The sequence below is a fragment of the Lissotriton vulgaris genome, chromosome 1_1 (assembly GCF_964263255.1).
Source record: "Lissotriton vulgaris chromosome 1_1, aLisVul1.2, whole genome shotgun sequence".
Lineage (NCBI taxonomy): Eukaryota > Metazoa > Chordata > Amphibia > Caudata > Salamandridae > Lissotriton > Lissotriton vulgaris.
In genome coordinates this window covers 167,401,948-167,419,583 of record NC_141685.1, presented here as the reverse complement: position 1 = coordinate 167,419,583, position 17,636 = coordinate 167,401,948, and the positions used below count along the sequence as shown (strand labels likewise).

Here is a 17,636-nt window from a genome sequence, read left to right as displayed (position 1 = left end):
CGAAAGCTTCAGGGGACCCATACTGAGCACGTCCGGATAGAGGGAAGGGAGCACCGGAAGACGCATTATTTCAGAGTTTGAGATCATATCAGAATGCACATTTATATCAGACTGTGAGTTCATGATGATTCATAGCGTGAGATTATATCAATCACAAAGTTAAATTATATTCGGGTTGAGGCTTTATTATCCAAAATATTATTTTATATCGTCATTTCAGAATATTTCCATACTAATCTGGGTATGGGGTAATGTTCATTTCAGAGCACAAAAGTATATTTCTGTGAGATTTCACTATAGTGTGACGCTGTCAGGAATAGAAACACTGTATAAATAATACAAACAGATTAGCTACTCCCTCGCCCACCCAGAAAGTGCTAAAAGCCATTGTTATTTGTAATATCAATACATCTAAGTCACGTAAATACAAAACATGTTGCATTACAAATGCTATAGGTGTCACATTTGCGAAAGTTATAACTATTGGCATTGTAAATGACAAAGCTATTAATTTAGCTATTTTAAAAAATAACACATAAATAAAATGCTATTTATAAGACCAATAGCTCAAACTTTCCTAATGCGAGCCCTATTGCATTTCCAATGCTTGTTTATTATGGGTTCGTTCGACCTGTCTAAAGAAGAATGTTGGGTTTGACCGATGATTGATCATGGGCTGGGCAACTGAAAAGTGGGTTTTACTGTCATGCGATACCTTTGGTGTGAATACATGTGATTGGACAGTTTGTAAATATTAGGTATTTGTCTGGAATGTGATTTTTGGCATAAAAAGGGACGACTTGCTGTGTAAAATTGAGCAGTCTCCTGAGAACTCATACCGTGATGATTTCTAGGACTTCTGTTACTGGCTGCAGCCAATAAATTTGATCTTTGACGCCACCAAGAAGTTTCTGTGTCTCTGTATTCTAAGACAGGTGGAACCCGAAGACTTTGGGCGTGCCCCTGGCGCCGCTGGGTATTAAATAACCTGATTCTTCAGAAGTACTGGAGTGAATATGTGCACAAAATGAGGACATTTTAACACAATTCCATACACAGATTTGAGCTGGTTAACTGTGTGATGACAGCGATCCTTGTGCCAATCATTCACACTCGAGCTCATTAGGTAAAAAGACAATCATCAGTACAGACTACGTACTTATCCCTACCTTGGCTCAGTGCAGGAGGGCTTTCAGTGCCATTATAGAAAATTATACATTTAAAGTTAAGCTTCCATAGGACTATGGAATGATTATTCCCCGGAGGAACCCACAGAATTCTCTTTTACAAGTTACATACGACAACATCTCAAGCAGGTGCTGCTCAGTAACACCAGCAGAGGGCTCCATAGATTGCTTTTGCTCGAACTTTAACACTGTATGTTCTTACAGGGGCTTTAAGGAACAGCTTTCCTTCCATACTGAAAAAAACGTAAACCACTCGGTTAGTCCTGGACATAGGAAGACCGACATTCTGAATATGATTGAGGCATAAACATATCGACAAAAACCCAACACTTAAATGAGCTTACCTTTATAACTGTTCACCCTTCCAAGTTTCTCACAGCTTTCTGAGAAACTATTTGTACTCGACTCCTTTATTCCACGTCCATCACAGATACGGTGGTCTAGATATAACACAATCTAACACCCAGTATATAAAGTTGCACTAAATAAGACACTTAAAAAAAGTCTCTTTGGAATATGACAAATCTATGTCTACATCCCTCTTGTAGCAGAATACTTACAAGTACTGAACATTTTATGGCATTTTTATGAATTATTAACAAGGGGAGTGCTAAGCCACAGACATATTTTTAACTTTCCTAAGAAATTATACATTGGTTGGACAAAAATGACTGAATTAAAAGACGTGAAGTCCAGGTCTTTGTATCACAAGTAGCACTTCTCTCTCCATCAACACAAGAGAGCTAGTCCCATCTCAAAGAAACCTTGTCAGTCATGTGAATGCCGAAAGCAGAGCCATTCTGAGAGCAGTCACACTGACGAGACAAGACCCCCTTGTAATGCCGCCTGTTCACGACTCCCTGCTGACAGCAGTCAAGCTGTCGAGACAGGACCCCCTTTCTAATGCCACCTGTGCCAGACACCTTCTGACAGAAGAACCACCACTGGGTCTGGGCTCCCAACGGCACAGCTTGCCACAAGCTATAATGAACAAAAGAGATGCACGTGCCGCTATTGACTTAGCCTAAACTATTTTTTCAAAACATATGAACTAAAACACCATGTTTCGTGTGTATTATCACTTCTTTTATTTGTTTTATATTTTATTTATTTATTTCCTTTATTTTGGTATCTTAGTTTGCCAAATTCAAATTTTTAAGACCTTATGTACACAAAGAAATACATTCATATTTACATAAACAGAAAACAACAAAAACAGATTTCAATATACACTTCAAAAATAGGAATCATTCAAGCCACCATTCATTCATCAGACGTACCACCACAAACAACAATAACAATATACTTTTAAATGAATACTGGAATAGAATTATTCACAGTATAAGCCATCTACAATTAATATTCTCTAAAAGAGATTTAATTATACAATTCTTGGAACCCTTTTTGTAATTTTTGGCTTATTGAAAGGTCTAGGCGTTTCAAACTCGTTTTGTTTTGGAGTTATCATCAGGACCGTTTGAATGGTGGCTTGAATGATTCCTATTTTTGAAGTGTATATTGAAATCTGTTTTTGTTGTTTTCTGTTTATGTAAATATGAATGTATTTCTTTGTGTACATAAGGTCTTAAAAATGTGAATTTGGCAAACTAAGATACCAAAATAAAGGAAATATATAAATAAAAATAAAACAAATAAAAGAAGTGATAATACACACGAAACATGGTGTTTCAGTTCATATATTTTGAAAAAATAGTTTAGGCTAAGTCAATAGCGGCACGTGCATCTCTTTTGTTCATTTTAGACATCTTCTGACAGCAATCACACTGTCAAGACAGGACCTCCTTCTAATGCCACCTGTGCCAGACTCTCTGCTGAGGACAGTCACACTTTCGAGATAGGACTTCCTTCTAATGTCAGCTCTGCCATACCACCTGCTGACAGCAGTCACACTGTCGAGACAGGACCTCCTTCTAATGCCACCTCTGCCAGACCACCTGCCGACAGCAGTCACACTGTCGAGATAGAACCCCCATCTGTTGCCACCTCTGCTAGACTCCCTGCTGGCAGCACAAATTATCTTGAGTTTGGGGCGTAATACAATTTCTTTGCAATCGGCAGTAAAATGTCAAAATCCAAATCATTTTTTTATTCTATTACATATCTTAAAAACGTGCCTTTCTTTTTAATATGTAAAACTTAGTCATTGTTGTGTACATTTTATAGCACCGTGATTGGTTCTACCTTAATATTATTTTTTATACAATCAATCTTTTTTTTCATTTCTTTTGTGGAACAATAATGTCAAAATTCGGCTCCATTAGCCATCAAAAAATCTTCGTCCAAGAATGTAAAATGGTGATTTTGCCTAATTATCACACAACATGCGGCTCAGTGACTTTTATAAATGATTCCTCACTCTCCTGAAGAGAAGCCGCGTGCTCACCCTGTCTATCACACAGCATGCAGGTTGGAGACTTTCATTGATAATCTGTATTTGCTGAACAGACACCGTGCGCTCGGCCTGCATATAACACAGCTGCAGATCTCAGACCTTCATTATTGATCCTGCACTCTTCTGAAGTGTGCTCGACCTAGCTATCACACAGCTGCAGCTCTGAGAACTTCATTATTGATCCTGCACTCTTATGAAGTGTGTTCGGCCTGGTGATCCCACAGCTGCAGCTCTGTGACCTTTATTATTGATCCTGCACTCTCCTGGAGTGTGCTGGGCCTGACTATCTTACAGCTGCAGCTCTGTGACCTTCATTATTGTTCCTGTACTCTTCTGAAGTATGCTCGGCCTGGCTATCACACAGCTGCAGCTCTGTGACCTTCATTATTGATGCTGCCCTCTTCTGAAGTGAAGTACTCAGCCTAGCTATCACACAGCTGCAGCTCTGCGACCTTCAGTGTTGATCCTGCACTCTTCTGGAGTGTGCTCGGCCTGACTATCACACAGCTGCAGCTCTGTGACCTTTATTATTGATCCTGCACTCTTCTGAAGTGAAGTACTCAGCCTAGCTATCACACAGCTGCAGCTCTGCGACCTTCAGTGTTGATCCTGCACTCTTCTGGAGTGTGCTCGGCCTGGCTGTCTTACAGCTGCAGCTCTGTGACCTTCGTTACTGATCCTGCACTCTTCTGAAGTGAAGTACGCGGCCTGGCTATCACATAGTTGTAGCTCCGTGACCTTCATTATTGATCCTGCACTCTTCTGAAGTGTGCTCGGCCGAGCTGTCACACAGTTGTAGCTCTGTGACCTTCATTATTGATCCTGCACTCTTCTGAAGAGAGGCTGACATCTTTGTAGCTCTGAGAGTTGACAAAAGATCTTCACACATTTACTTCAATGACATGGCTTTTCCTGTGTGTGTTCGCTGATCAGTACTTAATATTGAATATTCATAAAACCTACATCAACATTCACTGCACTTGAAGGATTCCTGTGCGTGTTTTCTGATGCTGTTTTAGACCTGATATATATATATATATATATATATATATATATATGTATATATATCCATTGTCACATTCCTTGCACTTGAATGGTTTTCCAGTGTGTATTCGCTGATATGTTCTTAATATTGATGATTCACTAAAACTACTTCTACAGTCTCTGCAATGGTATGGTTTTTCCCCTGTGTGTGTTCTCTGATGGTGCTTTCGGTCTGATAATCGACTAAAGCTCTTCAGACATTCATTGCACTTGAATGTTTTTTCCCAGGTGTGCGTTTGCTGATGAATCCTTAATGTTGAAGATTCACTAAAACTACTTCCAGATTCACTGAACTTGAATGATTTTCCCCTGTATGCGTTCTCTGATGCTGTTTTATGTCTGATAATCGAACAAACCTCTTCATACATTCACTTCACTGGTATGGTTTTTCCCCAGTGTGTGTTTTCTGATGCTGTTTTAGGTGTGATGATTGACAAAAGCTCTTCACACATTCACTGCACTTAAATGGTTTTTCCCCTGTGTGTGTTCGCTGATGAATCCTTAATGTTGAAGATTGACTAAAACTACTTTCACATTCACTCCACTTGAATGTTTTTTCCCATGTGTGTGTTCGCTGATGAATCCTTAATGTTGAAGATTCACTAAAACTACTTTCACATTCACTGCACTGGAATGGTTTTCCCCCTGTGTGTGTTCTCTGATGCCGTTTTAGGTTTGATAAATATATAAAGCTCTTCCCACATCCATTGCACTTGAATGGGTTTTCCCCAGTGTGTGTTCTTTGATGCCTTTTTAGGTCTGATAATTGAATAAACCGCTTCTCGCATTCACTGCACTGGTATGGTTTTTCCCCGGTGTGTGTTTTCTGATGCTGTTTTAGGTGTGATGATTGACAAAAGCTCTTCACACATTCACTGCACTTAAATGGTTTTTCCCCTGTGTGTGTTCGCTGATGTTTTCTTAATGTTGACATTTCACTAAAACTACTTCCACATTCACTGCACTGGAATGGCTTTTCCCCTGTGTGTGTTCGCTGATGTTTCCTTAATGTTGAAGATTCACTAAAACTGCTTTCACATTCATTGCACTTGAATGGGTTTTCCCCAGTGTGTGTTCTCTGATGCTGTTTTAGGTTTGATAATCGAATAAACCTCTTCTCACATTCACTGCACTGGTATGGTTTTTCCCCGGTGTGTGTTTTCTGATGCTGTTTTAGGTGTGATGATCGACAAAAGCTCTTCACACATTCACTGCACTTAAATGGTTTTTCCCCTGTGTGTGTTCGCTGATGAATCCTTAATGTTGAATATCGACTAAAGCTACTTTCACATTCACTGCACTTGAATGGTTTTTCCCCTGTGTGTGTTCGCTGATGATTCCTTAATGTTGCCAAATTCCTACAACTACTTCCACATTCACTGCACTTGAATGGTTTTTCCCCTGTGTGTGTTCTCTGATGCTGTTTTAGGCTTGATAAATATATAAAGCTCTTCCCACATTCATTGCAATTGAATGGGTTTTCCCCAGTGTGTGTTCTCTGATGCCTTTTTAGGTCTGATAATAGAATAAACCTCTTCTCACATTCACTGCACTGGTGTGGTTTTTCCCCGGTGTGTGTTCGCAGATGTTTCCTTACTGTTGATAAACCACTAAACCTTCTTCCACATTCACTGCACTTGAATGGTTTTTCCCCTGTGTGTGTTCTCTGATGCTGTTTTAGGCTTGATAAATATATAAAGCTCTTCCCACATTCATTGCAATTGAATGGTTTTTCCCCAGTGTGTGTTCTCTGATGCCTTTTTAGGTCTGATAATAGAATAAACCTCTTCTCACATTCACTGCACTGGTGTGGTTTTTCCCCAGTGTGTGTTTTCTGATGCTGTTTTAGGTGTGATGATTGACAGAAGCTCTTCACACATTCACTGCACTTAAATGGTTTTTCCCCTGTATGTGTTCGCTGATGTGTTCTTAATGTTGACAAATCACTAAAACTACTTCCACATTCACTGCACTGGAATAGCTTTTCCCCTGTGTGTGCTCGCTGATGTTTCCTTAATGTTGAAGATTGACTAAAACTACTTTCACATTCATTGCAATTGAATGGTTTTTCCCCTGTGTGTGTTCGCAGATGTTTCCTTAATGTTGATGAATCACTAAAACTTCTTTCACATTCACTGCACTGGAATGGTTTTTCCCCAGTGTGTATTCGCAGATGCTGTTTTAGGTGTGATAATCGATTAAACCTCTTCACACATTCAGTGCAATTATATGTTTTTTCTCCTGTGTGTGTTCCCTGATGCCGTTTTAGGTGTGATAATTGACTAAAGCTCTTCAAACATTCACTGCACTTGAATGGTTTTTCCCCTGTGTGTGTTCGCTGATGATTCCTTAATGCTGAAGAGCAACTAAACCTACTGTCACATTCACTACAATGATATGGTTTTTCCCCTGTGTGCGTTCGTTGATGTCTTTGTAGGCCTGATAACTGGATAAAGCTCTTTATACATTCAGGGCATTTGAATCGTTTTTTCCCTGTGTGTGTTTGCTGATGGGGTTTTAATATTGATGACAAACTAAAGCTCTCACTGCATGTGTCTGAGACTTCTCTCTTGGTTAGCGTATCTGGGTCTGGTATATACTTGTTTACATCCATTGACTGTACTTCCTGAAGGGCCAACATGACTGATAAAGCACTTGTATTATTCTTGCATTCTCTGTATGTATCGTATTTTGCACGTTCTTTCCGATTAAAGAATAAAGTGCAATGGTCACCAACTACTTCCCAATCTCAAAACGTGTGTAAGGCTTCTTCTTGGGCGATTGTGTCTTCAGACTGGATAATGGTTCGGCATGCATGCGGGTAAAGATCCAACGTCCTTCTGGTCGGTGCACACTGGGACAGTGCTCTGTATTTTAGACAGCAGAACCCCTATTTCTTTTAACCTTCAGTTGTCTGACTCCACTCCATTGCGCTTTTCAATTGTTGCTGTGGATTGGTCTGAAACAGTTTGCAATACACCTCTAGCACTGAATGTTCTCCTGGTATTATTTAAGAAAGCACAGCACTGCTGTCACCACCTCATACCAACCTCATGATCAAAGCTGTTATTGGACATGTTTACACAAGAGAAGGTTTATCAGTATTGTCTTCATTTTCTAGAGGTTATTTCTTAGTTTTGAGGCATGGAAGTACACAGCTGAGACTCGTGGAATCACTGAATTTCTTGTATCCCTTCTCCCTTCTTTCAGGATGTCTCAGTTTATGTTCGGGTTTGGCTGGCTCCTATGGCACTTATGTTTTCCTGAATACTGGAACTCAATATTTCAGACTTCGTCTTTGCAGATTTACAGTGTTATCTTCCTTATTTTGAAACATTTCGTACAATCAAAGATTGTTTTCTGTCGGATGTAAAAAAAATTTAAATAACTTAAAGGGAAACATAACGGAATGTGCAAACACAATTTTTTATTGATTGTATAAATATCTCTTGATTACCATTTTTGAAACATATGAAGGCATATTTAACCACACACAGAAATTTACATAAAAGTTGCTTTGAATATGTCACATCTTAATTATTCATGAGTAAGTTGGTAAAAAAAAAAAGGGCGCTCGCATAGCACTCATACACTAGTTACAGCTTTAGGTAGTGGCAGATGGTCAAGGTTTTGTAAAACAAGAACAGCTCTTTGAGTAAGAGATGGGAGATGGATCAGGAAGACTTGAGACAGAAGGGTGGACATCAGAATGTTGTGCCATGAATCAAATATTGCTGCTCGCAGAGGTGCCTGGCTTCATCCACTACACCCACAATATGCAGCAGACCAGCAGTTTAATGATTGTATTTACTTTGTGGTTTTACTTCTCTCACATATATTTCTACGTTTGTCGGTATTATCCACTGGGGTGGGAGTTTCCCAGCTGGACAAGGAGATTGAGCTGGGCTGGTTTGTTGTTTAGTTGTCCCACCTCTAACTTTAGAGCTTGAGATAGCATGCTAGACTGGCGGCCCACTAGTTGACAACTGTGGTGCATCAGCGTAGCAAGAGCACAGATGGTACGCCAAAGCCAAGGCTGTTAGCACCCTTTCACCCCTGGACCATGCTCAGCACCTGAAACACTCTCTTAAAAACATCTCTTAAGTAAAACTGCTCTGTCCATACATCCTACACCTCTGCTGCCCGCCACACAAGGTAGAGCCTGTTCTCAAACCTATTCGCCTGCACCTCACTTGCATAGACCTGCTTTCAACATTCCATTTCCAGCACAAAACCTGCGAACAACATTTTCCAACCACGTAATTCCCATGACTTTTCATAGGTCTCTCCTCCTACTCATGCTTTTCAACATCGCCTGTACAAACCACTGTGGCCACCTTCAATTGTTCAATCCTGAGGTGCGCACATTCTTTCCACAAGATGGAGAATGCACCAGAACAGCGCACACTGCACATAAGATAAAGATAAAGTGCCTTCTGCGACTCTCACACATGCCCGGCAATGAAACAGTCCCTGCACAGCTTTTACAAAGGGCCACATGTGTCAGGTTTCTGTGAGCGCCTCAGAACGCTGGATGCCATACGGACTAAACAACTACATGTCCCAGACTGCTTAGCGCCTATCTAGGGGCGGTCCTGTTCCTCTTGTCGGATATTTTGGATTCTATCGACCTGAACTCGGAGCTCTTGGAGTGAGTTGCTTCCCGTAGCAGTTACCAAGGATTTCCTTGCCCTCCGTTGGTAAGCCTTCTTGCTTCGGCTTGTGCGGAGGACGAATTGTTACCGCAATTGCCCTCCGTTGGTGAGCCTTCTTGCTTCGGCTCGTGCGGATGACGAATTGTGTTCCGTGTGGAGTGTTCTCCACGAGTGTGTCTCACTACCGCAGTTGCCCTCCGTTGGTGAGCCTTCTTGCATCGGCTCGTGCGGAGGACGATTGGTGTTCCGCGTGGAGTGTTCTCCATGAGAGTGTTTCCTTCTTGCAGTTGCCCTCCGCTGGTGAGCCTTCTTGCTTCGGCTCGTGCGGAGGACGAATTCTCGTATATACTTAATCTTACCGCACGTGGTAAGTTTTGCTCTGTATGCTGTGCCTGCGTCTTACGGCTCGTACACAGGAAATCAGGATCTCATATTGAATTGAAGCAGTGCCCTTCAGGACCATATTCAATACTGATTGGAGTAACACAGGTATTGTACTGTTTTATACTATCGGGTGACGTAACCCATTGTTGCTTAACTTTGTTTTACTCGGATACATTGAATCCAGGGGTCCCTCGGATGTTGCTCAAGACTCTCCTCTACGTCCCGTCATGTTCATATGTCGTGGGGTATGTACAATAGCATAGTGTTTTATTCTTGCAATACGGTTATACAAGGGCACAGAATAAGAAAGGTATTCATTGTGTATTACAGGGAGGACGTAGCACCGTTCATATCCTTCCAGGGCTCTGATGCTGGTGAAGAGTTGTATCTTCTATTACACCGTTCCTTTAGTTTCTTTACAGGTAGATGGGTACATCTTATGTTAATGGGTTGCTGATTGAAACAGGAGTGAGAGTATCTGGTACCAACGTTTTTCTTTGTCTTGTGTTTTCCAGATCTCCCTCTCAGCTGTTCCCTTCCTTCCCCGCCTTTCTTTTTGCCCTCACCTGATCCTTCCTTAACCCACGACTATTTCAGCAATCTGGGTTTGGTTAGATCTGGAGGTGGCCTTGTTATAACATCACACTGATCCCGAGGATTGAGAAGTTAAGCTCAGCATTGCTTTTCAAATACTCACAAAATGCCACAGGCACAGCTCAATAATGTAAAATAAAAGTATTTCACAGTGTGAACTGAACCGCCAAATGATCCATAGCATGCAGCATGCCACCAAGGTTCTTTACTTTCGCAAATGCGTTCGCAGCTGCAAAGTTTGTTGTCACCAAAGTGTTCTTTCTTTGAAAAAGGTGCTTTTCCTCTATGAAATATAGAGCGGGGGCAGGCCCAGATCAGTCAGAAGTAAAACATTTATAGCTCAGTAGTATTCTGAGATAAAGAACTGGGTAGTAGGACAATGGCTTCCAATAACACGGCACTGAGCACCTCACTTAAGCCAATCTTTAATGATTGTTTGAAGAACAGGGCAACAGGAAGGTATATTAAATGCCGACCATTAACCCTTCACCAGCTGCACACGGGGACGGCATTGGTTAGATGGAACACCGTGCTCACGCAACCGCTCAAGTCATGCATACGGGCGCTAAAACATGTTAGCGAAGTGTCCTGGAATCCTTGATTCAATTCACATAATTTAACTACACACATTACAGTTAACTCTCCCCCCACCGTATCAAGTGCATGTTTCCTGATTCAACACCAGAGTGCCTGTGCTGTAAACTGGCTGGCGCTGGCTTCTAACATATGGTGTGGGAGTGACCACCACAACAGGTGTCACGGCTTGAGGTTACAGCCACCATAGAGGAACTCGCAGACCATATACTGTCACCAAATCCTGAATCCTGCCTGCTCGGCCTTTGCCCTAAAGCAAAGGGGGGCAAACACTTACACTGGTTCATAGACCTTGGATACGTACTTTACAAGTGACAAAAGCAATGTTTTGGAAAGTGGCCTCTGTGCCGGACACTAAGAGGTGGCTGCATACTCCCCTGCACTGTGCACGAGCAGAGCCCAACACACTACACATGCTACTCTCTAGAGGAGTGGGGAGAATGGGTGGGGGGGTGGGAAGGTAGGATCTGCTATCATGGTTTCCCCCACTCTTTGCTGGTGTCATACAGTTTTTCTGACTAATCTGCGTCAGATCCTGCTAATCAGGACCCCACTCACTGTGCTTCCTTCCTAAATTGGCTATGGTGAGCACCTTGGTACATTCCTTATTGGCTGCTGATGTACTCTAGTAAGTCCCTAGTATATGGTACTAGGTACCTAGGGCCTAGGTACTCCAGGGGACCCCCATGGGCTGCAGCATTTGTTATGCCACCCATGAGCTGCCACTCCGTTAGCTGCCATCATTAGATCATATGGTTTTGAAACCGTGTCCTACGCCGACGACACTCAGTTACTTGTCACCTGTGACTCCGATCTCGTCGGCACCCGGCTTCGCTTTAGGAGTTGTATGACCCGAATAAATGAACGGATGAGCGCCAACAAGTTACAACTGAACAGCAACAAGTCCGAGATCATCTTGTTTGGAAGAGCTGAGGAGGTCTGGTCGTCTGACTGGTGGCCTGCGGAATTAGGATTGGGCCCCCCTCCCAAACCATCTGTCAGAAACCTTGGCATTACCATAGACGCCCCCTTGTCCATGAAGCCCCACATAGATCAGGTTCTTGGGGTCTGCTACGGCATCATGTGCATTCTCCGTAAGATTTTTAAGTGGCTCCCTATTGAGGCTAGGAAACCACTGGTACAGGGCCTTATCGTTAGCCGTTTGGACTACGGAAATGCCCTGTTCACTGCCGTAAATGCCAATCTGCTTTCCAAGCTTCAGATTCTTCAGCACCCGGCAGCTAGGCTTGTCCTCAATCTCCCCAGTAGATCCTCATCCATCTCGAACCTACCGACTCTTCCTTGTCTCCCAATCTGCCAGAGATGTCACTTTAAAATCCTAAGCCTGGTCCATAAGACAATGCATGACGCCAGCCCTAACTACCTAAAAAACAAGCTCCTTAGGTACATCCCTGGTAGATCTCTAAGGTCCAGCTCCAAATTCCTCCTTGCTCAGCCCCGTTTTCGGACTCTGCGCAACGGGGGCCGTTCCTTTTCCTATCTGGCCCCAATGTGGTGGAACAAACTACCCGTCCATATCTCTTCCATAACCGATCATAAATGTTTCCGTAAAAATCTTAAAACCTGGCTTTTCCCCCCTCCCACCAACTAGCCGCAATGCACCGTCCCTGTCCTCCATTCTTTAGCTGCTAGCGCCTTGAGACCTTACGGTGAACTGTGCGCTTTATAAGAATGTATGACTATGACTATGAGGTACCCTCCAAACTCTGACCACAGGCCTGCCATTGTAGCCTTTGTGAGTTGGTGCATGCACCTCTCACGAAAGATATGTCTCCTTAGATCTAACATCCCTGCACTTGAAACCTATAAGTCACCCCTTTAGCAGGCCTTTCAGTCCCAAAGGCTGGGTGATTGGTTCCGAATGTGAGGGTGGCCCTGCATGAGCAAACAACCCATACAAACCCCGAAGTCCATTCTCCAGGCATTGTACGTAAATCAGCCTTTATGAGACAGCAAGACTATCTCTAAACTGGCTGGAACGAACCTGGGCATATTTGGTATCAGACGTGTTGGAATCATACCCCAACACTGTATTTGGTGTTGGAGGTATGATTCCATCCACGGTAGGGCTCCTCCGGGAAGCATACCACGCTCCTGGGACCGATCCTACAGAGCCTGAAAGCAACTTAGGCCTGCTGCCTACAACAGACACTATTTTGCCCTCCTGCTGCTGGGCCAAGCCCGAGAAGGGGAAGGTAGGACAATAGGCTTCCTGTCATAGGGAGGTGTTTCCATCTCCCAGACAAGATTTAGTGTATTAGGCAGGAGTGGAGGCGCTTGCCAGCACCTCATAGTCTGCTGGAAGGACAGATTTGGTGCCCTCCTTGCATACTCCACTTCAAACCAGCTCAGGGAGCTGTTGGCTGCCGCTTTGAACCACAGCTGAACTCATCACTGATCCTGGGCTCCTACAGACTCCAACAGGTTCAGTGACATACGACACAGAATTGTGAGAAAAATTTAATTTTTTAGCTAAATTTGAGATTTGCAGGGGATTCTGGGTAAGATAACATTGGGGGACCCATGCAAACCACACCTCCCTGGTCTCCACCCGGTGTTTCCATAGATGGCTGCTGAGCCCGGGACCAAAAACTCCTTTGCAAAAATAGGTTGTTTTGTGATTGATTGGGAGCACCTGCGTTTTTGGTCCTGGCTCGCATGCCATCAACGGAAACCTACAAAACATAGATATTTCTGAAAACTAACACCGGGTGGAGTCCAGGGATGTGTGGCTTGCATGGATCTCCCAAAGTTTTCTTATCCAGAATCCTCTGCAAAGCTCAAATTTAGCTAAAAGGTCACATTTTCCTCACATTTCTGTGTGCCAAGTTTGTGAGATCACTGCGCCGGCACACATTTCTAACCATCCAGCGTTCCCCTCGATCTCCCGATAAAAATGATGCCTCACTTGTGTGGGTGCCCAAAGCAGAGTCAGCCTAATACAATTGAGATATCATTTTTTTTATCAGGAAACCGAGGAGTACGCTGGTTGGTGGGAAATATGTGCCGGCACGATGAGGCCACAACTTTTCCACTCAGAAATGTGAGGAAAGTGTGACTTTTAGCTAAATTAAAGGTTCGCTGGAGGTTTCACACAACCTACACCACCAGCCAAGCGCCATCCATGCATACCACCAGCCAAGTACCATCCATGCACACCACCAGCCAAGCGCCATCCATGCATACCACCAGCCAAGCACCATCCATGAACACCACCAGCCAAGCACCATCCAAGCACACCACCAGCCAAGCACCATCCATGCACATCACCAGCCAAGAACCATCCATACACACCAGCAGCCAAGCACCATCCATACACACCACCAGCCAAGCACCATCCATACACACCACTGGCCAAGCGCCATCCATGCACACCACCAGCCAAGCACCATCCATGCACACCAGCAGCCAAGCGCCATCCATGCACACTACCAGCCAAGCACCATCCATGCACACCACCAGCCAAGAACCATCCATGCACACCACCAGCCAAGCGCCATCCATGCACACCACCAGCCAAGCACCATCCATGCATACCACCAGCCAAGCGCCATCCATGCACACCGCCAACCAAGCGCCATCCATGCACACTACCAACCAAGCAGCATCCATACACACCACCAGCCAAGAACCATCCATGCACACCACCAGCCAAGCAGCATCCATGCACACCACCAGCCAAGCGCCATCCATGCATACCACCAGCCAAGCGCCATCCATGCACACCACCAACCAAGCACCATCCATACACACCACCAGCCAAGAACCATCCATGCACACCACCAGCCAAGCACCATCCATGCACACCACCAGCCAAGCGCCATCCATGCATACCACCAGTCAAGTGCCATCCATGCACACCACCAACCAAGCACCATCCATGCACATCACCACCCAAGAACCATCCATGTACCGCCAGCAACACAACATCCACCAGCAAAGTGAAAGTCCACATACAAATCGCAAGACATGGTCCAGCCATGCAGACCGATAGCCAAGCGACAGTACACGCACACTGCCAGCCAAGCACTAGTCCACACACACTGCCACCTAAGCGTAGGCCACACACTTTACCAGCAAAATGCAGGTTCACACACAGTCAGCCAAATGCCAGTAAAAACGGACCATCATCCGCACTCCAGTTCACACACACAGAAGCTACTGTCTAAAGGTTTTCAGCAGATTAGCCTACAAATATTGCTGATCTGCCCCATAGAGGGTGGTGGGGGGAGGGCAGAAGCAGCAAAAATGTGTTCACAAAAAAGGGACCAACCCTGCCTAAGCCCATAAACATTTCTCTGGTTCATAGTGAGCTTTCTGCTCTCCAGGGAGCAGATCAGGGGCTATTGCCCCTTTGGGGGAGGGGGTATTTGCATCGCAGCCATCTTTTATTAAAAAAAATCCTGGTGTCTAATAAGCTTACTGCCTCTGGGGAGAAATCGAGGGCAATTACCCGCATCTGCCCCCTCAAGGCAGGCAGAAAGACTGTCCAATTTTTTTGTTTGGAGGTGGGGTCATTGGCACACATATTGAAAACAAGAAATCCCTGGGGCCTAGTGGGCTTTCTGCCACTCTGGGGGCAGATCGGGGGCTAGTACCCTCAATTGAACCTGAGGAGGGGCAGAAAGACTTCTATTTTTATAATTGTGAATGGGGGCATGGCTTTGCCCATTGTGGGTAGCTCCAATCCCTTTTTTTAATAATCCCTGGTGTCTAGTGGACTCACCCCCCCCCTTCCCCACGGAGGGGCAGATCAGTGGTAATAACCCCTTTCTGCCCCGGGGAGAGACAGAAAGACTGTCCCTTTTGTTTTGGGGTATAGAGATATTAGCATGCCCATTCTGGGAAGCCCCCACTTCTCTTTCAGAGAGGAAAAAATATCCCTGGCATCTAGTGGGCTTTCTGCCCCCCTGGGGGGCTGATCGTAGGTAATAACCCTTATCTACCTCCCAGGGGGGCTGTCCCTGTTGTGTTTGGGGTGGGGGCATAGACATGCCCATTGTGGGCAGCCCCCACCTCTCCATTATTAAAAAATAAAAAATTATAATTCCTGGTGCCTAGTGGCCTTTCTGTCCCCCAGGGTGAGGGGAGCAGAAAGACTGATCCCTTTTCGACAGCTGGGGGCAGTATAATGCCCATTTAGGGCAGCCCCTACCACTAAGTTAAATAAAAAGCCATCCTGTGGCGATCCCCAAGCAGAGATCCACTAGATTCTCCCCTTTCCAATGATACCTCTCCTGCCTGCCTACGTGCTCGGTGGACTAGGATAGCCCCAGGAGCATGTAGGCAGTGAAAGTGAAATGAACCTATCAGCTTATTTCACTTTCACTGTAGTGGCGTCAGCACGCCATGCATGCTGCTAGTCAGTACACTGAAAGAAAAGTGCCCCGGCAGCTGGGTAAGCTCATCACCAGCTCCCAAGAAAAAAAGGAAATTCCTCTGCTGTTTGCAGCAGAGGGATTCCAAAATAGTGGGCCTTGGACGTAACGGTTACATTTGGCACCGGAGCGCCACAACCTTGGACGTTACCAGTACGTCCAAAGAATGGAAGGGGTTAGTAGATCTTACTCTCACAGTGATGTAACTGGCAATGCTTCCCAACCAGGATGTGTTCTACATATGCCACATATATTATGTCATTGATGTTCCCTGCAACCTGTATCGCTCAAAGAGTTTGCTCTTGTTGATGTTTTACAAGAATAAAAAATGCAATCAAATATTTATGAGATAATGAGATGCAAACGTACCTCCATCCTGCACATCCTGGGACTAGACTGCTGGAAAGAGATCGATGGGAAGGTTTGGAGGTGAGCAAAACACTGAAACATGACCTGAAAGAGCAAAGTCAAAAAAATTGTTAGGAGAAGATAGATGGAAATTAGAAATGACAAAAAGGACAAGCAAGAGAAGGAAATAAACTCACTAGCCCTGTAATTTTTTACAGAGCATAAAAATAAGTAAAAAATGTTTTACAAGTTTGAATAACACTGAAAAAACCACAATTTAGAAACTGAAAACAGAAAAGCCAATGAATCTTGTTTTCAATGCTCCTTTTTAGAGAAGAAGACTTGTTGTATGCATGGGAGGATTAAATATGAGATCTAGTGTGTCATGACGGTGCACCAGGTGTGGTTTTCTGTAGCCAGGCATTCCAATGGGCTCTGGGAAGAGCAGTCTTTTTATAACTGCGTTTAACGTGGATGCTGATAAAGCTAGGAATGAAATGCATAATAGTTGAGACTTTCTGAATCTTTACACTTAGGAAAATCTCAATTCTGAGCATGCATACAACACATAATGTGAAGTGTGCATTTGGATGTGAACAAACAGATGGCAGGCAAGAAAAGAAGTGGAGAAGAGCTGAAGGGAAAGGGAGGGAAAGAAGCCCAATGGTTGTGGCACTCTTTCTGTTAACCTTAGAACCCCTCACATTCAGCATATGCTCCTCAGAAGACATTTGGGAAACTGAAATCATAGCCGGAGACCTGAAAATTAGGCTGTATGCAGACAACATGCTTCTTACTTTACCCTCTCCAGAACGTTCGCTGCCAGCACCGACGTTCACCATATCAGACTGTACAGCACTTTCCAGGTACAGAATGAACAGAACCATAAGTGAAGTCTTACCCTTGATGGTCTATACAATGAGGGAAGCCCTCCATGAACATCCATTTTGGTAAATCGCCACAAAGATTAAATATTATGAGTATTGATTACCACCAAGTTTCCAATGATGATCAAAGA

The 17,636-nt window shown here is 44.1% G+C and overlaps 1 protein-coding gene across 1 annotated transcript; it reads right to left on the bottom strand.

Moving 5' to 3' along the window:
- Positions 1-3,299: 3,299 nt before the first annotated feature.
- Positions 3,300-16,727, bottom strand: LOC147738010 (uncharacterized). The gene is made up of 2 exons (XM_086951079.1): positions 16,640-16,727; positions 3,300-8,004 (listed from the first exon to the last, which is right to left on the bottom strand). The coding sequence occupies exon 2, from the start codon at positions 7,283-7,285 to the stop codon at positions 5,018-5,020; it is 2,268 nt and encodes a 755-aa protein (XP_086807205.1). The 5' UTR covers positions 7,286-8,004; positions 16,640-16,727; the 3' UTR covers positions 3,300-5,017.
- Positions 16,728-17,636: the final 909 nt, after the last annotated feature.

What these genes read in the sequence shown, in the direction of transcription:
- LOC147738010 (XM_086951079.1), bottom strand. Translation starts at nt 7,285, where the DNA reads ATGTTGGCCCTTCAGGAAGTACAGTCAATGGATGTAAACAAGTATATA.